This window comes from Anser cygnoides, chromosome 10 (assembly GCF_040182565.1).
Source record: "Anser cygnoides isolate HZ-2024a breed goose chromosome 10, Taihu_goose_T2T_genome, whole genome shotgun sequence".
NCBI lineage: Eukaryota > Metazoa > Chordata > Aves > Anseriformes > Anatidae > Anser > Anser cygnoides.
Genome location: NC_089882.1, coordinates 14,201,358 through 14,224,656, shown reverse-complemented (window position 1 = coordinate 14,224,656; position 23,299 = coordinate 14,201,358). Strand labels below are relative to the sequence as shown.

At 39.4% G+C, this 23,299-nt stretch overlaps 1 protein-coding gene across 7 annotated transcripts in view; it reads right to left on the bottom strand.

The window, feature by feature from the left end:
* The window catches only part of EEFSEC (eukaryotic elongation factor, selenocysteine-tRNA specific), a 166,556-nt gene that overhangs the window by 39,448 nt on the left and 103,809 nt on the right, over window positions 1–23,299 (bottom strand). For 6 of the 7 annotated variants that reach the window (XM_048073341.2, XM_048073346.2, XM_048073315.2 and 3 more), the window contains exons 5-7: window positions 17,602–18,240; window positions 4,040–4,196; window positions 2,579–2,704 (exon numbers count right to left, since the gene is read on the bottom strand). In XM_048073341.2, coding sequence (XP_047929298.2) covers window positions 2,579–2,704; window positions 4,040–4,196; window positions 17,602–18,240 — 922 coding nt within the window. The remainder of the gene's footprint in view (window positions 1–2,578; window positions 2,705–4,039; window positions 4,197–17,601; window positions 18,241–23,299) is intronic. The other variant, XM_048073359.2, reaches the window with a different exon arrangement.

Here is a 23,299-nt window from a genome sequence, read left to right as displayed (position 1 = left end):
CCGGCATGACATTCCTAGGTGCAATGTACATTGAAATACGCGTTTTCCAAAGACTGTCATTGTTAGCTTTTTGTATTCCTTAGAATAAGGCATTTAGTTGTTTGTAAGGCATTTAGAGGCACATAGTTCCTGCCTCCCCAAACTTGTTCTTGATTTCAAAAGCGACCAATACTTTTCACTCCTTTACCCTGACTATATAAGTGTTCCCACTTACAAATAAAACAGCTGCCACATATCACCCACCTCAGCAAGAAGCACCTCATCAACAGCTCACTCATACATTCACACACACACACTTTCTTGCTTTACTTACAAAGCACAGTACTTTAAACTTGCTTTTAAATTCCGCTTTTTAAGCAGCTTGTTAAATGAAACAAAACTCTCTCATGAGATTAAAAATTATGTCCCCCCCTCTTTAGGTACTTGATTACTTTCCAGACTGGTTGTGTGATCATCACCCTATCGATTAACACACCTTGAAACTTTTTACAGTTAAAACACAAATAGCTCTACAAGCAACCCCTACAGAATAGGGGGGTCTGCCATCAATTGGGGGGGGGACGATAAAAAACAAGAAACAAACCACAGCTCAAAACACCCACAAGCACTAAAACACCCACAACTCAAACAACTAGATGCCACTACAGTCTAGAAAGTAGGTTATATCTTGTAATTCAGGCAATAGTAGTGTGCTCAAAGACAAAAACAGAAACTAGATGAAAAATACACTGTCCTTCTACTTCCCACCATCTTGTTTGTCTGTTTTAACCTGGAACAGGCACTAGCAAACAGCTAGGCTTATCTACACGTGTGTATTCTCCAAATGGAACTACATCACCTTCTCCTACAAAGATGATTTGACAGTACAAGAAATATCTGCCAAGTAACATCTCTCAATAGTCAAGTTACTCCTTGCTTTGTTTTATTTCATGTTATTAGCTTTACTTCTGCCTCCTTGGACCACCCTAAGGGATTCTTCTTCATTAAGTTCTTCAAATACTTGCAGATAATCATATCTCCCACTTAGACATCATTTAGCCAAGTTTCATGCATTTCTTTTCATCTTCTTTCCCTCATAAATCAATTCCTTCAGCCTCTTCAGCATTCTTGATGCTCTTCCCTGAATTTCTTCCAAACTGCTGACATCTTTCAGCGACTGAGGAACTTCCAATTGCATGCTGTACTCTATATGTGCTTTTTGTGCTCTAGAGAAATATAATTAAGACTTTTCAAGAAATATTAATGCTTCAATTCTGGAATAAATCTACATTAGATTTCATTATTTTTTTTAAACAGAACAGATAGTAATTATACCCATTTTACAGAAAAGGGGATAGAAGTATGTTAATTATTGCTGCGCACAAGTGGTGCCAGAATAAGAAACAGATCCACATTCTGCCATTCCCAGCTGCGAGGTCTGCCAAGTTTCAGCCCGCGGACGACATAAAACAACGTTCCCAAGCTGTGATCTATAGGTGAACACAAGCCATTTCCAAGTGACAAGAAACAACGCTCGGAGAGCCCAACACTTCCTTGCATGAGCAGGCAGTGCTAGTGGCCGTGGGCACCAGCAGGACCAGAGCAGCTCATGCAACGCACTACAAGGTGCCATGCTTTGCTTTCACCTCAAGCCATCAGGATACAGGTTTCTGGTACATCTACTCGATTTTTATTGCTTTGTGGAGGTTTGTTTCTAAAGGCAGCCCTCAGCTATCACGAGGTTAACTCCTTGAACAAGTTATTCAATTCCAGAGGTTAAGGCTGGTTTTAAAGACAAGACTGACCGACTGCCAGGCTGAGGCAATTCAAGGCAGTTTCCAACTTGCACGTTTCCTTCCCTTCCCTCCCACTCCCTGACGCATTTGTGAAGGAATCACGGAGAAGTAACTTCAGAAAAATTAAAAGGAGCTCTTTGAAAAATATAACTGTTACAGACTATATGAGTGGAGGCAAGGCTGAAGAATGGGGGAGAAGGGAGAGAAGAATCGGACCATTTAAATTTAATAAAAGACTAGAAAACCCACAAACAGGATGCAGACATTAAAAAAGCAACACTGACCTAACAATGGAATGTGAACTGCAGTTGACTTAAACAGCATCACAGCAATAGCCCTCCCCCTACACACACATCTCTGCAACTCTTAAAGAAACAGTTTAGACCCCTCCAAATTCTGTGTTTTCTCCTGTGGTAGCCACACTTCGTGAGATACTCTTTCCGTGAGATATTCTTAGCTTGAGCTGATTTAGCTTATTGCCTCCTCTTTCCATATATAAACAGAATCCATATTTGACCCAGGCTAAAGAAAAGCAAACTAAATTGTATTATTCTGCTTGTTTACAGAGGTGTTAAATGCTAGTACTTTGCTTACATATTCTTACTGAAAGAACAATAAAGAGCCCTCTGCTTCATGGTCTACCGTTAAACATCAGAAAAGTATAACCAAGATTAGTTTATGAACACCTTGGTGAAAGGTATCTTCCTACATTAACTCAGTATGCACAGCAAAAGGTAACTTTCTAAATCTGCGTATGATTTTCTTAACATGAATGTTGATTCACACCTATAGCTCCTGCTTACCATCCAGAAAGATGACAGACTCAGGCTTCTCTTGTCTCATGAAGAACAGTTTCCTCCATCCAATATGTAGAAATGCCAATGTAAATGGCATCCTCCCGTTATTCTTCCCTTTCATCGTATTTATGCCTTTAGGGGGAAAAGCTACCAAGATCACTACATTTTTAAGCAAGCTTTCATCTCGGTTTTCAACTTGAACCCTTTTCAGTGTTAAGGTCATCTACACATCATTTCACCACCTACTTGAAAGCATCCATTTCAGTGAATGCGTAAAAGCTTTTCTAGAATAGAAAACTCAAGGCATATATATGCCACGTGTAACATCTTTAAATATGCACCATGATTGCTATTTGCAAAGTCTAGCATTTGGTGATAAAATTGGAATTAGAGATAGGATAGAAAATGGGAGTCTTTTTTGCCTAATCAGTAGTGTTCCAAGGCAAAAGAAAGGATATTTGCTGGGGGTCAAGATTAGCTCATGTGCATCATGCTAAACTGAAAATAGTCAAAAAAATAGTCGATCTTTGGCAAGAAATCACTAAGTTTCAGTTTACTCTGCAGATCACTTCTTATGTGACTTTTTCATGTCATAAAACATCACAATTTTTTTTCCACTTATACAATAGAATCATCTTGCTCGTCTCCCTAAAAAGGGTGGAGGATTAACTAGTGACAAATGGGCTGAAAACGCTAGAGAAACAAAGTACTACTAGTATCTTTAAAATCTTATCCCACGGATTTGAGCTAAATGCAGCACCTATTATTGCCTGTTGAAAAGGCTCTGAACAACTTTTCTACTTTAAAAAAAGCAATAGTAATGACACTTATAAACTCTAGTACCCATCATTCCCCATGCTCTAAGCTAAGGAGGCATAAATCCTCGCTGTAACTCACCAAGGATGAAAAATACAGTACTATATAATATCATAAAACCAGAAGAGAAGCAATAAAAAAACCCTCTCAATATCTCTAAAAACTCATTTATCAAAGCGTGTACAGTTTTTGCTTGAAGGCAAGATAGGTTGTAATATGCAGAACAGAGACGAGTTAAGGAACTTGCATCCAGTATTTGCTATTTAATAAGTAGCTACAGGTAAAAATGATTGCAGGTTTGTTTTCTTCTAATCAGAAGGGTTCTGGAGAAAACCATACATATATTGAGAGGAGAGATTTCCACAAACCTTTCTGGACAGTGCATGATTTCTATGGTACTGACAGTTAAAAAAAGTAATTTTGAGACCTCAGTCTACTCACACACAGGGGATGTGGCTTCAGGCCATTAAGTCTCATAACGCAAGTCAATCACCATCATTTAATTAGAAGTAAAATCCACCAAATTGGTCCAACTGGTTTGGATCTGATGCCACAAACTTCAGGAAATTATTGGAAACATTCAGACTTGCAATATAGGAAGATCTCCTATACTTAACACAGATTAGAGTATGTCAGCTGTTGAGCACCCACCTGGAATTCGGATTTTAAATTTGCCACTTTGTCCAAAACCACCATCTATTATTCCATCTTCTCCTGTAGATAGTTTGATTTTTAGGCCCACAAAAATCTGGATGTTCGTTTCCTTTTTAAACAATGAACGACCAATCACGCTGTAATCATCCATGACCTGCAAAAGAAATAGGGCATTATGAATCTACAACCTTACAAGAAAAATATCTGAGATACTCTGGTGACTTCTATCACCCCGCCCTTGGAAAACCATTTATCCCCAAATGAACAAAAAACTCTAGATTAGTCATCTAAACTGCTGAGCTTAAGGCAATTAGTGTCCAAAACTATAGAAGACTATGAATTAATAAATTTCTTCTTTCACCTCCTTTCTTTTAATACAGAAAGACTAAACCCTGCATCTGAACACACTGCAAAGATCAGTTAATAAAGATCTCTTTTCTGCTTGAAACCTTTCCATGAAAGTCACTTAAGTACCTATGCCCACAAAGTTTATTCCATTACTTGTCCTACAGCTAAGTACATTATCTCCAACATAAACATTTCTGTCTCGTAGCTCCAGAACTGCACTCCAATAGCTACACTTTAAAAGAAACGACAATTACTCAGAGTTTCTAAATACAGCCTTTTAAATATTCACCTTTACATACACATTGATTTGTTAAACTAAAAGCCTTGTGACCATTGTATCCAATTTTAATTTCAAGGTTTGTAACCCAGTGGGAAGAACCATTCCAAGTCTGGATTCTTAATTAAGCTATCAGGAACATGAAGCAGCAAGGTTGGCGGGTAAGGCAAGATAAACAACCCTCCCTCAGGCATTACAAAGTATAAGGTGCAGTCAAGTGAGCCTAATCCGGTAGGTGTGAATATCCTTGTATACCTAATGTCTGCAGTTACTCTACCTCACAGCCACAGCAAGAGCATTTATTTACTTATCAAAAGAAATAAGCAGGTATTACTTAAACCTTCCTGTGATTTTTTTTTTTTGGTGGCAGAAGCTGCTGCTCCTCCTATCTCGAGAGCAATTTTTAGTTAAACACAGAAAAATTTAAAGTAACTTAGAATGGTCAAAATTTGTACCTGACTTTGAACAGTCCCCTTATTCCATTTAAATGGCACCTTGAAGTGTTGCAGGTTTATTAAGCTGCTCTCCTTCCCTGGAAGCCTATTCCTCAAACAGGAGCGCGCACACAGATTCAAACCCCTAGCATTCTTGATTATTACTGTTGTTAAATACGTACGCCTTTATATTAAGGCCAAACAATCTCAGCTCATCATATGCCTTTATATTAAGGCCAAACAATCTCAGCTCATCATATCGCCCTAAATCTCAAATTAAATTTGTTTCCTTTTGTTTGAAATGGGGTTTACTTGCTCAGCCGTAACCAGCCCCGAAATGGCTGTGCAGTGAGCACAGCCTCACCCCAGAGCAGCATGGCAGCACCTCGCCCTGCCCCGGGCCCCGCGCGCACGCAGGACGGAGATGCCTGCAGCCCTTCCTTCGCTAGGAGATAACGGCAGCCCCACTAGCTCCACTTGCAGAGGAGTCAAAGCTGTAGGCAGAAGCATTCAGATGCCTCAACAACATTCGTTGCCTGAATATCCGCTCCCAGACTTTTTTTACCAGAAGGTTCAGGATTTTTTTCCCTTTGTTTTTTCCCCCCTTTTCTCCCCACACCACCAAACTGCTTCCAAGCAGCTTGTGAACCCATAATGGTAGTATCACTGCTTGGCAACCTCTGGCTTAAATTTAAAACCGAATAATGTCTTTTACTGAAGCGTCTGATACAGGTGGGGGGTAGATAAGCTTTCAGGCACACTTGCCTTTCTTTGGGTCTGAAGTAGCAGACTATCAGAAAAAGAAGCTGTTAATTCCAACCTGAAGCTGCACTTACGTTCTCAAAACATTCATCATTTTTCCCATTGTATGAGGTGGTCAAATAAAAATATTACTTCTTCCTATAAATCTTTTATTCCTAAAACAAGAATTTCAGACCTGAACACCCCCTCCCCTCCACTGCAGGCTACGCGCTTCTTCCCTTGTGTCTGAAACGCAGTCTCTTACACTCCAGTGAGGCTCCTCCACAGATCTGCTTTCTGTAGTTACCCCCCAAAATGGCCCAGGAGGCCAACTTTAGACAATATAAACATCTTTTATTTGTCCAAGAGTGCTTCAACGTTAAATTTGACTTAATTAAAAAGTGCATTACAGGGTGAACAACTGTACTTTGCCAGCACAGTTCAGTTTAGCCTCCCCAGCAAGACTGTCAGAAAAAAATCCACCCTTGAACAATTTCTATAGATGCTACAGGCAACAGGCACTTCTGAGTAAACCAGTAGTGACAACTACAGTTAATATATGCACATGATTATATAACAAAAACAAAATCCATCACCAGTTAGGCTTGCCATACTCAATACCCTTTTAATTTTTCAAAAAACTTTTTTTTAAATGTGCTTTTTATGGCTTTACCCTTGTACACATGGGTCCAGCAAGGTAACTGAGGACTCCAGCTGCACCGCTTCTTTCACCTGGCTGGTCAATATGAAAAAAACACCTCCTTCAGCCAATCGTTACTATTGTGTCCATGCCTCCATTATTCCTTCTATTTGTATATGCCATTAGAAAAATAACAGCTTCAGCAGTGCTGAGATAGAAAGCACTCAGCAACTTGCCTGCATGCCTACTGGGAATAAAACCACTATATCCTGAGGTCTCAGTCCCCTACACTAGATATTGTTATATGTTTAATAATATCTATTCACCCCAAATCGGCCTATGACCAATTTACCCCTGAAGACGACTAAATAACGAGAGATGGCTGCTGGAACAAGAACTAAGGTAACTGATCGCTCTCTGCAGGAAAATAAATTGAAGAGGTAGAGCTTGGAGATTATTGCTACAAAGCAATTTTTCTCGGCTTTAAGACAATTTCATAAAAAATAACTGAAAAAATAGACTTTTTAGTCTTTGTTTGTAAAAAGCCACAGAAACGTGTGTTGCTCTTGCCGATTGAAACTCAACACTTCCAATTACTTTACCAGTAATTTACCTCCAATCGCTGGATTTTAAGTTAATCCCCTCTGAGTTCTCAGAACATCTACAATGGCAATCACTTTGCCTATTAGCTGAATAGCCTTTTGGGAGATCTTTCTGCTTTTCTCTCAAACACTTTTTTTGTTATAAAATATTATTAACTTAAAAAGCCAAATGCCGCAAAGACAGTAAGGGATACGCACAGTCTGCTCTGAAGCAGCAGCAAGGGGCCTAGCAATGAGGGCAGACTAATTTTATTAACTTCAGGGAAACTTCAAAAAGCTTTAGGGCTTTAATGCCAGACAGAGACGACCCCAAAAGTCAGTTTAAGTGCTGCATAAACAAAGGATTAGGGCAAGAAAAAGCTGAAGGCTCCTTGCATTTCTTGTTTATATTGTCATATGACCTAGTGGGAGTGGGAGAGGGCTGCCTCTCTGACTTTAATCCCCCATGGTGTACAGTGGCGTTTCAGTTCACTGACCTACATTACGATAATATTTTTTTAAATTTATGGGCAGAGGTGCAGCATCAAACTCACTTAAGGACTTTAAAAAAGAAAAGGGGGCGGGAGGGGGAGAAATACTCAGAAGAGAAATTTCTGGCTGGTATAGTCTCCCCCTCTCACTTGGGTTAGATCAGCAGCTTAGAAAGGGATTTCAAGTTCAAAGGGAACGTCTCTGTTACTCTTGTTTTATGGCTTAGACCAGAGGACACAATAGCACTGAGTTTATGAAATATCCCTTCCCACTTGGCTTTTGTGTTTGCAGGGAAAAAAGTAAATAGCACTTTATAACCATAGGTGAAGTACGTACATCTCTGGCAAATAACCCTTGTGCTAATACCAAAAAGTTCACAGAAGAATATAAAGTTCCTCACACTCTCCAACTCAGCAGTGCTTAGTACACAGCATATTGCTACAGCACATTGCTCACAAAACCGCAGTTACATGCACTGGCACCCAGTGCAAACCATAGTGTAACGCCAAGGAAGACCTATGGGATTTCCCTTTGAGCAGGAATAGCAAGCTACGCCACCTACCCTGTTAAACCACCCTCATTTTTAAGAAAGCTTAGAAAATACTGTCATCTGAACACCCTCAAACAATCTGTCACATGCATTCGGAGGGCAGATAACTTCATATCTTAACACTACTTTGGAAAGAAATATGAGGATCAGAACTGAAACATGCAACTGCAGATCAAACAAACCAGTGCTACAGTGAGATAGGAAATATAAGATTTCAGAGAAAGTAAAATATTAACTTATATTAAAAGGTAATAAAACATAAATATTGAATGCTAGAAAGACAGAAAAGAGCAACCTTTTCTGATTCAACTTATGGATGGTTTTCAATTAGCAAAAAAGATTTTAAAAAGTGATAAACATGTCTGAGGAGTATCTTCAGCAAACAAAATTATCCATTGAAATCAAAGCAGAAAACAGGAGGGGGGAAGGAACAAAAAGAATATAAGACTAAATCTGAAAATACCAAGTATTTTTATTGCCTTACTGTACTTTAGAAAAAGTACACTTGAGACATCATCATGATCAGTAAGAACTCATTTGTTTCCAGAAAAAGTTTCAGAACAGTTTCTATTTCTGTCAGAAATGGGAATATTTTGGAGGCTGCAAATTCCTACTCTTTTTTTTTAAAAGGGTTTGTGCATTTAGGAAATGGCTGTACGTGAGGCCGCAGAAGGACAAAATAGAAAGAAACTGACAGGATTTCATTGACAATGGGGTTTGCAGTTTGATTCTCCAAAGACTGTTCTAGTTTTTGGTTTATTACCAAGAGCTACAGGTGAAGGACTTGGTACAAAGAAAAATTTGGTCAGCTACATCTTTTCCTTAAGAGCTTACATCAACGTAAAAGTATCAGAGGCTTTTCTTCCTGGAATTCCCTCCAGCACTAGAAGCTTTTAGTTGCGTGCTGGGCTCTAAAGACCTACTCATCATCTTCCAAGCAAACAGACTAAATTTCTGCCTCGAAGATCCATCGAGGACAGATGAGAAGAAAAGTTCATCTCCTTCTGTACTTCATGTCTCATTGCTGCTTTTCTAATAGAGCAAGAACCCAGCACAAGGGCACCTCCACATATCCACCGACTTTGGCTTTCAGATGGCCACATCTCTCCCCAGCCACATTTCTCGCATCAAAGAAACCTCTTCCTTCCTTTGCCTTTTGCCTTCTTTCCCTGTAAAGGTGCAATTGCATTTGGGAATTTCTGACAGGTGGCCATAAACACCCTTCCCTTCCCTGAGCATTCTGCCATCCCTACAACCTGGTTAAAACCAGCACAGTAGTGGAAGAGGAGTCTTTATTATTGAGTCTGCCCATAAGGGAGTAACAGCTGCGTACCAGACCTGACTGAATTTAAAAAGAGGTGAAGGAAACATGCACTGTAAAGGTATATGAGGATGTTACTGCTCTGTTTGTACCCCATGCATGCCTGGAGACATCAACACCAGCTGCCGCATAGCTTTTAAAATTCAACCTGGCCGTGATGGAAGGATGCAGAGACGACTGCCAAACTGGGGAGGGCTCCCAGGCCATGATTCTGATCAACCACAAAGACTCTGGTTTTATCTCCACGACTGAAGAACACTCAAACATTTTCTTCAACCGCTTTTAAGTATTTTAATATGGCAACCTCAGGCTCTGAGGTTTTAAACACTCAAAAGGAAACATCAGCGAGACAAGACAAAGTTCATTTTGGACAGTGCCTAATGGGTGCATAGCAGTAAGTTAACAAGCACAGTGATAGTAATTTTTTTTCTACAGGAAACTGCCCAGATGTAACTTGGGGAGGTCAGAGGAAAACAAAGAACAGAGGCTTAAAAAATCCTCACAGAAAATTAATCAGGGAATTAAGACAGGCTAGCAAAGGGTCGCCCAGAGCAATTAACAGTGATAGAGAGGAGAGGGCCAACTCAACGGACTCGTATCCTTCTCTGAAGACTCCACACGGACATACAAACCCCCCAAGTCTGTCCCCTCCCCTGACGTTCTGCAGCTCCACCCTCTGGACCCCCTGCCCCAAGTCCAGCAGCCCGTCATCTCTCCTGGACAGCAGCTTCCTTCCGATGCCTGGTTAACACAGCTCACGATATCGAGCCATACAAATCTGTGCTACGCTGGTGAACATTTGTAATTCAAATCCTAGTGAAGGCATACAGTAGAGGGATGGTTACAGTTCAGTAATATGTGTTTTTAGTTTCACTTTACCTTTGTACTTTAAAAATGCCTAGGAAATTACATTTATATAAAACCTAAGTTATTTAAGTTGCAGAATTGAGCACTTAAGAAGTTAAGAAATGCCAGATGTCCATACAACCTTATTCCTGTCCCTCTTTGATATGCCCCATGATATAGTCTTTACATGACCACATCCAAAAAAATTTCACAGGAACCCTGCCTTATTAAGTGCACAGAGCAGAGGCACAGGGGAACAGAATTAATGTTGCATAGGCAACTGTAAATCTGGTATTTCCTAACTTTCAAGTACTTGATTTTGCAACCTAAGTAACATTCTTAATTTATTTTTGTATCCAATAAATAAAATGGTGTATTGGTTGCCTTACTGACAAACCGATTCCCCCACAGGTGACTCTTACACAACCTCAGAAAAATCAAGACCAGCTGTCCATACACTTGTAAGACCCAAAAGCATGTCTGCATTTTAAATTCAATAATATAAATAATAACCATAGGTGTTACTCAAACCTTGCAAAATTCTACTACCCAGTCATGTGGAACATGCCATTCTTTTGTTGGTGAGTGAACAAAATATCACGCTTTTCATATGAGTAAGCAGATTCTGTGACTTCGCTGGTACACTTTTTTGACAAATTTATTAAACTCTGTTAATCCATATGTTGCGTCAGTCAGTAAAAATCAGCACTCTTCTCAGTGCTGTTTAACAAAAATGGTATTTCTGTGTAATGAGCATACAGCCCTCCCTTCCCCCACTAAGCTTCCTTCACAAAACCTTTTACTCAGAAACAGAACAAGAGCCAATAAATAAATGCATCTTTTATATTCCTATTTTACAGTGCATTTTAACTAGTGAATGTGCTGTGCGCTTTTATTCACCTGATTGCCTTCATCTCTGTATTATTACTGTATTTAGCATACCATCAGCAGCCAAGCAGAACCAAACAAACTCATGTTCAGACTTCAAAGCAGGAAAAATATTAATTGTGGCGTCTGCATGTTTACAGTAGATGGAGTGACATCCACCACTTCTCCCAGCCGCAGTCACAGAGGTTCTGCGGACAGCCCAGGTCACTGCCAGTGCCTGCAGGCAGCACTCCTTTAGTTTTCACTGATCGGCCTGGTCTTAGGCCCTGCCTGCCTGTGCCTACATGACTCTGCACACCACGTCAGTCACCCAGATCTTGTGGCACAAAGTGTCTGTCGTTGCCTGACTGATGCAGTGTTTTACTTGCTATCCTGCTGGAGCTACAGTGCAGCTATAAGTAAACAGCAAAGCTTTAGCCCCAGTAAGCCAACGAAATGTCCCCTATCCAGAAGTTGGATGGAAGAATCCAACTACCTAAGCAGATAAAATTTACTTCTTGTTCCTAGCAGCACCACAACTATGCAACAGAAAATGCAAGGAACAGCATTTCCATGACAAATAGTTTACATACAGTGCATGGGCACAACCCTGTGAAACAAATTCTGGTATTACTAATATCTGGAAAGAATTCAGTGAAAAATATACTGAAATTGCTCTCACGTGACCCTCTCCTCAGAAATCTTCTCTTATCCCCAAGCAAAGGCGACCTTCCCTAAAGCTAGGCCTCATGCCTCACGTGAACCATGTTGGATGTACCCCCTTCATTCATAGGCAAGTCCATTTTTCCTCCTTCAGCAGTTTGGTTTAGTGTGTGGCTGAGCTATTATGAACTTGACATGCACTCTGTAAATTATATGTTGGTATTTTCAGTCATAAAAAAAGCCATACAGAGCTGTACGAAAATATGGCTGATAACTATTAAAGTTTTTAAATGCCATTTTCGCAACCACTTCACTTCAAAATGCCTGCTCAGAAACACCAGCTCGCTAAAGCATAGTTTGGGTATACCATAGGCTGGTAGTCAACATATTTAAATAATATTTTCCTCACAGATTTCCTGCAGCTGCTTACTATTACTCATCTCCACCATCTCATCCCCTCTTCAGAAAGGCCAGAAGGATCTATTAAGTGGTGATGACAAAGATCTTGCATTTGACCACTCAAGAAATGCATTTGCTCTGACACAACTCTGGTTATCCTACTGTGAGAGAAAAAAAACAACACTTAAAAGATGCTGAAAGATAAGCTTTTTATCTTCCGCTCAGATGCTCTGCCTCTCTGATAAAAATCTTGATAACTTACCCTGCTTTCACATCTCGCTCCTGCAACAATACTTTTCTCCTTGGGGACACTCAGATCACACCAATACTCAAACAATCAGTAACACCTTGTTATTAGGCAATAAGTGATCCTCTGGAAATTGAGCATGCTAGCTACACGATGGCCCCAGTCCCCATAAGAAGAAAATAAGAAAATTCACCGTCCAGCAACCCACAAAACTCAGGAACAGCTTGGCTGTGAATAGGAACTAGGACAGCCCCATGGCCATGACACATGAAAGGAAACTGCTGAAGAAACAAAGTGCAACTTGATTACCATCAAGTAAGCACAGCCTAAAAGCAAGGCAAATAGTGAAGAAAATACATGAAAACATTGAAGTACACAGAGAATTCATTCTTCTTAACGTCAGATGAATATAGAAAAAAGTTATCTTTAGGAAGGACAAGCCCATTCTCGTAGAAAAAAACATTGTTATGCTTGAAATGGGAAAAAATCACAATTGAGGTCTGCATTTATTTTCACTTAACAAGCTTGAAAGTGCATAAGGTGCAGCTTGTGCTCTGCAAACAAGGCAAGAGTTTTCCTTCTCTTTTTGTCTCTCCCCAAGAACTACTGATTTACGAGCATCCTTAACAATAGGACCCTGCGACAACCATCCTAAGATAAACCCTGCTTGTGCAAACACTTCTCAAAACGGGCAGAATATCTGAGTCATGCAGGAAAGCATGATGCACTTGTACAGTTCACCTTTCAGTTGAAATTCACTGCATTCAACCTGCATGTCCATGGAAGTCAGAGAGCAAATAATATGATAAACATAAAGGATTTATCCCAGGAACTGAGTAACTGCTTCGTGAGTCACACTGGAATTAAGCTGTGATGCTGCTTCGAGGTAGGAAAAAAAAAAATCAGAGGAAGATATTTCAGAGATGTTTAGGATTAACACAAGACTTTTCCCCCGAAGAACTGAGCAGGGCTGGTACGTGAGCAGCCTCTCTCCAGAGGCACACGACCAAGGACAACAGACACTGTTTACCTTCATAATTTGCTTGTCTGACTCCAGGGGCTGCTGACCTGCTACAGCTTTGCAAGCCCACCCTCATGACCACCATTCCAAGGCACAAACTTTCTTCACAGCATCTCATTTGCTGCTTTTTTTCTACCAAGACTCCCACATCACTATCCTTAAAGCAACACTGGTGTTCACAATAGCACTCCCAGCTCTGCTTTTACTTTTTTTTTTTTTAAATCAGTACAAGCCACTTGTTGCCAGCCTAGCACTTTTTCCTATTTAAAGTATATTTGTCAGGCAGCCAAGGTTTTGCAAAAGAAAGTACCCAGAGGGCCACAGCCTGCCTCCACATAACCACGCAAGAAAGCACTCTTGACAGAAACTTCCTTCCACTGTACTTCTTCCCTCTCAAGTCCCCTCTGCATGAGCAAACTGAACTAGTGTTTCATATAACTTTAAAATCAAGTTAAGCAAATACGAACCTTTGCAAAGGCCCTCTTCTGATTTTCCTTAATGCTAATCCCTAAAGATTTACTCTGACCCCAAAACAAATCTGTATTAAAGCAAAACACAACCATCCACACATCTCTGCAACAGTTTAATTGCATCAAGCACAATCATAACCCTAGTTTTAATTGCATGACTCCTTCATAACCAAAATGCAATTCCAGCATGGGTGCAGACCCCAAAAATTTACCATCTTGGTTAGAGCACGGTTTCTACACCATGCAGGGCTTCAGACAACACTAAGACAAAAAATATTTTGAAGCCAAATTTCTGAGATACTACAGTAAAATACCTAAAAAAAAAACCAAAACCCTTCAGCTAGTGCATAAATGAACAAGAACATGAGAGAGGGGCTCAAGGATACACTGCAAAGAGGTAAATTTCAAGATCCCTGTGGGCTGTCACACTTTCTTTCCCAGCACTCCACTCAGTCTCAGTGTTAGAGAGGCAAGATACCAAAAGGAAAGGGAGCAGTGCAAAAGAAGTGGAAGGACACTTTAATTTTTGTAGAACATTTGCCATCAATGGAGCAGATAAGAAAATCCAGAGAGCTTATGCATAAGTTTCCAATAAAATGTACTAATTCAAGGCCACTGGCTAGTTTATGTATGATTTGGACTTTTAAAAAATATGGTGTTTATCTAGTTCATGGATTTGATTTCCATTTGAAACAACAGAAATGTCAACGTTGCTCTCAGAGAGCCAAAAAAGCATCTTTGGAAATAAATATCCACCTTTTATTAAGAAAATAAACCTTAAAATCCAGGGGGGTGCTGTGCACAGGAGACACAAAAAGCACCGTGATGCTGAAACTTAATGAATTCACAATTCGTACTGTTCCATCAGTGCTCTGAAATTAATCCCAACAGAAACAAAAAGCCAAACCATAAACGCCTGATTTCTCCTGGGCAAACCAGTGGTTAAACTGCAGGGAATTTATTTCAATTCTAGTGGCAAGCGGGGGCCTGGGAGAGCCCCCAGCTGATAGGGCTGCAGCACTTCAGCCGGCTACGGCCCAACTCTGCCGCAGCAGGGCGGGCAGACGTTACGCACCCGGCCTCCTCTCCCCCAGCCTCTCAGGAAGCTCTGAAGCCGATTTTCCCCAGCAGTATTCTCTGGAAGAAAAGTTCACTTCTCATGAAGGTAATTCGGATTTTTTATTTATTTTTAATGCCTCCCCAGGGAAGGTGAGGTGGGGGGAGCTTCCTTGCTCGACAGAGAGAATGAAATTTTCCTGTACCGGTGCCAAGAATAGACACCCTAAATTCAGCGATCCTAATCTCCAGCCATCCATCAGCAGCAGGGTGGGTCCAGCTGATTCAGATTTTCTATTAGCTAGTGACTTTGTGTACTAAAAAAAGTCGCTGTACCACCCAATTGTTCCTGCTGCTCTCTGCTCTGCGAAAGCACAGACTTCGTAGTAGCTCCCTCAACAAATGCCCTAAGTACTTCCCCAGCAGGCCTCTAACTGGCACCAGTCCTCTTCCCACCAGCCCTCCCGAGTCCCTGCATGCCCCTCTGACTTCACAGCAGGAGCTTTTGCTACGGCAGCGTTTGCTCCGCTGTCCTTTTGGCAGGCATCAGGGAAAACACCAACTCTGAGCATCTGCGGTACTGCAGGAGCCAGAACCTGAGGACAAGCCTAATCCGTAGATAGGCTGATGGTTCAGTGGCAACTGTTCATTTACAGGGCCAAGTACTATTCATACAGACTGTGATCAAGGCCCATATACAGGTCACACTGTGACATTTGAAGGAGGGATAACAAACTCTCCAGCTTGGAGTTTATATCTGTACAGTTCACTGATGTATAAGCCTAGTAAATTAGTGCACTGGCCAGATATTAAATAACCTACATTCATTGGTGATTTTCTGTACAAGAAATACAAATTTGGATAATATGATTAACATTATTCTGTTACTTACACAGTAAAATCTATAGCAGAACAAGTAAACCGGCAAAGCACTTAAAAATAGCACTAAATAAAAATTAAAAAAATATATGGCCAAGGCTCTCTGCAGTCAGTTACTTCAGTCAGACAATTTACATTCTCACACTTGGCACTCTGCAAGTTTTCAACACCCATATGCAAGTGCCATGCACTGGAGCAAAAATAAAGCGAGAAGCCGAGACCAGTTCATTTCAGTTAAACAAAAAATCAAACACCACACATCTCTGGGGGTCACAAAACCTTTTGTTCTCATTCATATTCCTAACAGCCACAGAGAAACAAAAGGACTTAGTAAGCCAGGCATCTCTGGATTTTAACAGCATGGGCCATGCGCAAGCAAGTAAATTTTTAGTGGAGGTAATGGCAAACGTTTCATGAGTTCAAATAGTATTAGAGCAACAGAAGAATACAATGTAAAAAAATGAAAATGAGCAGAATTGGTATCTAGACATTCCCTTTTGGTCTAACCTTCTCTGCAGCTTAGAACACAGACTACTTTGGACTCCATATTTTCGTTCAACATCACCATCAGGCAAAAAGAAAGGTAGCTGACCATTTCTAACAACGGAAAATCACAAGATACCTTCTAACAGTTTTGAAGAGTGACTGCTGACCCATCTTAAAGGTAAGTTTTTCAGAAAGTTAGATACCCTCTTGTTAACTACCTTCCTACTGACAAAATTGGCATAAAACCAACACCACAAAGTTCTCTAGTTCCTTCGCAAAGAATGGCCTCTAAAGTCATTAGTGGAAACACAAAGGAGAAACTCTGGAAAAGCAAAACCAACACAGAAGCCTCTGAGAGAACGGGGCAGAAATATGAATTGCCTATTTCATTAATATAGTGAGGCATTTAGAAAAGGAATCTCACTAATGCAAAATCATGCCCTTGGAAGGGACTTCATTTATTTTTTACTATTAAGTTAGTAAAACAAACACCGAAGTATTCAAGAAGCCTACACTATAAATTGCAAACATAGTGAGCTATGGTGATGAGTGTTTCGTCTCCTGTCGTAAAGTAAGGAGAGACCTTATTCAGTACTCAAAACAGCTTCCATGGAATTCTGAGAAGCAGCAGCAAGAATGCTAAATGTTTTGTTCAACTAAACCAACTTTTGGATTAGGAAAATAAAAATTAATAGTTCTTTACCCTGATGTTCATAAAACACCTAGCACACCAACTTATCAAGTAAACACTTGCTAAAATTTTCAACTATGCACATTTAGGGGTAAGCAATTAAATTTATATATTACACATCTCTATCTAAAGACATAGATCTTTACATTTTAATGTACTGCAGACTGTTAAACACATCAGTGGAAAGCTGGAAGTTTTGTCAACTGTTATACATGTTATGTTGAAAAGAACAGATGACCCACTTAGGAAGGCACACAAACAAGGCAAGTTTGCAGGAACACAATGGCTAGACCATCAAACGGATCAATGAAAAAACAGTATCGAGTTACTTAACACTGTATTGACCTAAATAAACTTGTCACTCTTAAGCAATCATCTCTGACTCTTTGCAAACAGGAAATATATAATACATTAAGTATACAAACATAAGAAAACATATATAAAGACTCTGGAATATAGCAGTGAAAATTCTGTTGCACACCAATATATGTAACTCAAACAGAACGAAGATTTCCCCTCTCCCACGTATAGCATCAAAAGAACAGCTTACCCTTTCCACTTGTCCTTCTTTGTGCTTCAGCTTGTACACTTTCAGCTTTGGAAGGAAAGTCTCTACGTAGTTCTTGTCTTCCATGCCTTGGAGCAGTACCCCATGGAATGCCAATCTGCAGGTGTTTGCATGAATATCTGTATCCAGCTTGGAGCCGATCACAAGGCACAGTTTAGGGCAGGTGACGGGTTTTTCAAACTCTAGCAAAGCCCACTGTTGTCTTGGTAGCTGGACTTCTGATTGATCATTTTCTTTGTTCTCCTCTGAAGATTTCGAGTCCTTGGACAAATATTCCTCTTGATAAAGATAATCTTTTTCAAAATCAAAAACATTCTCTTGAATTTCTTCACTGAAGTCAGCAGGAGCTGGACTGAAAAACATCACTCTTCCCATGACTGTTTCATGACCAACGGTGATATGGAATTTAGCCTTGGTCTGAAGAGCTCCTCGAAAATACTGGATTTTCTTCAGGGAAATTATTGCAGCATGGATGGTGTGAAGTGATTCTGGGGTGCAAATCAGCCCTCGTTCCAGTAGTTTGGGATCAAACTGGGTCACACAGATGCCTACCCTGTCACCCTGCATAGCGTAAGTCACAGGAGTGTGGAACATCTGCATAGACTTGACTTTCTTTGTCACCTATTAATGAAAGAGCAAGAAAGAAAAAAATTAATTGCACACAAGCACATCACAAGCATAAAGCCATGTCACACCCTTCTCACTTCTAAGGAGGCTGATGTTCTAGAAGGGTGCGCAATTCAGAAATCAGAAAGTGAAGAGGCTAAGAACATGATGCTATCATTTAAAGTTAGCATAGATTTGCATCTTACCTTGTTCTATTTCTGTTCACAAAACTGTAGCATTACAATGGCCAGAATTATGTTGATATTTGCTCCACCTCTACTGCAATAACTTGCTACTGTCTACAAATCAGATATCAGATATACCCACATCATGGAATAGCTTATTCAGTGTACTCTCCCCCAAGCACCTGTACCAGCAGAAATGTAGTAGTACAATATCCATCCATGCACCTGCCTCGCTGCTTTTCTACCCGCTTCCATTAATTTTTTCATTCAGTTTTTTGACTTGGTTAAAATCAACTGTGAAGTGCTCAGAACAAAATTGCTTTCCTTACAGTGCATTTGCACAACACCAAGCACAATGCAATCTTGTAAACTATTACATCAAATTAATTGATAATACAAAAAACTAAGATTGCATAGCCTATTCCATTCCACATATTACAAAAGAAAAAAAAATCTTCAAAGTCTTTTACTGCAAATATCTGTATGCTTATAAATAAGGCTAGCATCACCACCACTAAAATCTGGGTGTTCCACCTGTTATGATTATCACATGAAAAGTAGAGCATTGTTCACAAATTAAAATCTATTAAAATATGTCCATATTAAAATCTAATAAGGTTGCCATTCTAGTACTTATTCGAAGGAGTTCTTCAGCAGAAGAGAAGAGTGAAATAAGCTTTTGAAGATCAGTCTTGGCTCTGCTTGATCAGACCAAGCCAATTTAGTTTAACAAGGTTTCATTTTGGCTTTTCTTTCAGTTCTGTAAACCATCTTTCAATAAGATTTTACAGGTTTGCGTGTAACCAAAAGTTTTTTCTGATAATATGTTTATGTTACCACCTGTTGCATTCATACTAATGGGCGTTGGAGAGTTGACCACTGTGCCTGAAGTCCTTACATTAGATACCAAGTTTTTAATACTGAAATGATATTTTTGGCAATAAAAAATACCTCTCCTAAATAAATATTAAGTACTTGGACAAGAGTCCTCAGTACAGAAAACTTACACACAACATTTTTGAAAGGCTGAAACCTCAAAATTCAGATCCAAGAACCAAATGCTCCATGGGAAAGCGCTTTTCTAGAGATCATTTCTTGAGTATGTTTTTATTAACATACAATGGATTATACTGTGGAATGTGCACAGAACAAAACCAGTAGCAGACCTCCACTCTCTGTATCATTTTCTTTTCTGCTGTCTTCCCTTTTTGATAGCTGTGGAACTGGTACTAAGAAAAGGTTCATGCCGAATGCTACTGTGCAATTTTCAGCATTCATGCCATTATTATGTTTTACTCAGCTGCAACTATTCTCAAATTAATCCTCCACCACTGCATATACTTTAGCAACCCATCTTCTAATCCTTGCCTATCATATCTTCTATTCCTGGAAGTAAGAACTCAAAATGCACAAGCAGTGAAGAAGAGAATCCCAAATCAAGTGCATTACGATCAGACTCGGCAGATCTGGGGTTCATTCTCAGTATGTCACACAACTTAGAGCACATCATTTAGGTTAGACTACTCAGAGCAGTCTAGAGAAGTTAACCTTATTAATCCCGGAATTATTTACTTGCAGGATAGCACTGAAAATCTCTGCTTTTTCTCCTGCATCTTGGATGCAATGTGTAAATGGAAATAAAGTGTTTATTCACCTTTTCCTTTTCTACAAAGCCTGCCAACTCTATTTGAAGGGCGTAATACTTGACCCCATACAAATCTTTGTGTGTCTTCTCAACACCACCAACATAAGCAATACTAAGAGAAGACTGTAGAAAAGAAGACAGAGAGCTCTCATAGGAGAACAAATTGTAGGAACTTAGATCAAAATAAATTAGGTGAAAAGTTTTTTTTAGCTGAAAAAAAACCTTTAGTAGCTGAAATATAAAAGCTCTCCAAATAAGCCAGGACAAAAATCACGGGAAATATACAGAAAGGTCCTTTGAAAAAGGAAAAAAAAAAATAGCAGATACACATCTTCTGGAAAAGAACAAAAATTCTGTATTTTTTCTTGAAAGTGTAATTATACAGGTAACAATGGCTCCTACAAAGACTGTTTGGGCTCCCTGCATCTCTAGCTGCTAACCACAATCAAAAGATATACCCACCCTTTTCCAAACTATGACAAGCTAATTATTGTAACACTTTTCAGATCAAGCATCACATTGATGCCTGTGTATTCTCCAGGTATCCAAAAGACATTATGAGAACGGAGAGATCAAGAGGTAGGTGTATGTACAAGAAGAAACCCTGGACCAAAATACTTTGGCGTGATCTTAACTAATGTCAAAACAGAATTTAGAGGCCATTTTAAATATTTATTAGAATTTTAGTTCAACATTTTTATATTCAAATATATATTCATTATTCCTCTGGAAAAACACCTGAGACAGTACTACCTCTCTAGATGGGCAGGAAAGAAACAATTTCATAGTTTTCACCTCTACTGTTCTGTTCACCTACAAGCTTGTAGTTTTGAAGGCTGGAAGTATCAGAGCTTGAATCAAATCCTTTCACCTTTCTTTCACTGTAACCTGCCACTCCCTTTCCAGTTTCAATCACTGCAACAGTTGCAGCACTGGTGATACTACAAATAATGGTTAAGGGCTTGTTTAAAAAAAGCTTTTGTAAATATGTTTCACAGAAAGGAGCAAGTACTACAGAATTGAAATTGCCATATGAAAAGTATCAGATTATTTTGAAAGACTATGATGTAATACGTGATAATTAAGTCTTCTACAACCATGCACAGAGTCAACAATAAACCAACAAGAACTACAGCATCTTCTATACCTCTTAAAGGAACTGAAACATGCACAAGCGACCTATGCAGACACAAAGGTTTTTATTATGAATCTTCTGGGTTTATAGTATTTTTTAGAAACATTTTAACACTTAAATAGCTAGTTAAAATATTCCCCCTAAATTAACTCAAATGATTAGGATAGATGTATTTGACATGCAGCTTATAAATAATGATCAGAAAGAATTAATAAGTACTTCTAGAATATTCATTTCACGTGATTAAACCTTTTCAATAACATTCACATTTCTCAACTATGGCATAGGATGCTGGCTTGTATCAAAATATGGGCTGCCTTCCTTGATATTTCGCAGTGTTGAACTACATTAAAAGGAAGATATATTTATTGAATAACATTTTCCATGACAAACATTTGCTGCAATTCCTACATGTAGGAGAACCTTTGCAGTGGACTACCAACACAGGAGTATTTTCCAGTGTTGTATGAGACTTAACAGTATGGTTCCCCTTCATACATTTGCTGACAGCCCTGTCACAAGTCTTCAACCCAAGTTAAGAAAAAAAGTCATGAATCCTGAGTAATTTTCTTTCAGGATCTCTTTCAGAGAACAGCATCCTAGTTAAAAATCACTGAGAATTTGCAGAAGAACATAAAGCAAAGCTTTCCTGCCTCATCCCAAACAGATTATCCGTGCTGCCCTCAACATGGGAAGCAAGCTTCCCCACCGTTGCTGGGCTCACCCAGAACTTTCACCCCCACCTCATTTCTTTGTAGCTGGGTCTGATTTTCAGACAGCTCTGGCTGTCCTCTGACATGAAAAGGGAAAGGTACTGCATTACTCAACCTACTGAAAATCAGCACTTCGTAATGACCTATATCTAGTACCTTGTATACTATTTAATCATCCCATCTATATTCGTTGTTAAATGCAAACAGTCCTTCCCCTTATATTCAATGGTATCTGCTCTTGTGTCTGAAGTTCCTATAGACACATCAGAGGTCAGAAGGAAAAGAGAATTTTAAGAACACATTCAACTCCTTTCCTTTATTTCCTACACATTCTCAGTACTAGAATCTACTGTAAAAGGACCATACAGCACAGTATCTTAACTGACCATAACCTCTGTTCCAAGAGTATAATGCACGGAGGAATTAGAATCTAGGCAAAACAATGCTATGCAATGCCTAGGTGACTGGGGAGAGGGGAATTAGATGACACAAGAGCTGAGTTGGAATTGCATCTTCAAAAGGTCAGACAGGACCAGCAGAAAAGTGAATCAGTGAGCTGATAAGCCCCCACTGGATCAAATAACAAGAGCCAAAGTAGCTCTAAATCACTAACTTCCTGTTTTCTGAGCAGATCACGAACATCACTACAGTATTTTACTCGATTTCTCTCTGAATTCAACTGACAAAGACATTCGTCCATAGCTTAGAGTACTTTTTTTCTTTCAAGACACTGAAGTATACAACCAAAATTCATCTTTGTTTTGTCTGGCATTTAAAATACAAACGTGGAAACACTGAGTAGGATGCAACTGGCCCTGAGGATTAGATTTATTTCTCTTACGCATATCTAGTTTCTCTATGTAAGGTACATCCACAAGTTATAACAAAATCCTAAACTTCCACATTTTCTCTTGCTTTACAGCAAGAGAAACTGCAAGTAGGGAGTTAGGGCTAGATCACTCAATGCACCCACCTACCAACAGACTGAAGTTAAATACTTACTTGGGAGCATTCTGGCCTGAGCAATACGAACTCATAACTGAAATCAATTCTGACCAATATCTTCAGCTTTTCTTTGCATTTATTTCAAGCACTCAATCACTATTCTCAAAATGTTCTCTGTAAAACAACCACCTCATCTACGAAAACAGAGCAAGGACCATTCTAACAATCCACTCAATAGAGACTTATTTTACTCTTTCTGGGAGTCAGGCATTTAGAAACAAGAAGAAAGTAAACGATGTTGAGAGTAACTTTAAAATGCCAGACGTTTTACATGCAGGTAAACATGGAAAATTTGGATACCATTGTAAAACATGCTACCAACTTTGCAAATAAATCCATTCCTTTTGCTTGCTAATAATGGAATGAAGGAATTGATGATATCATCATATAA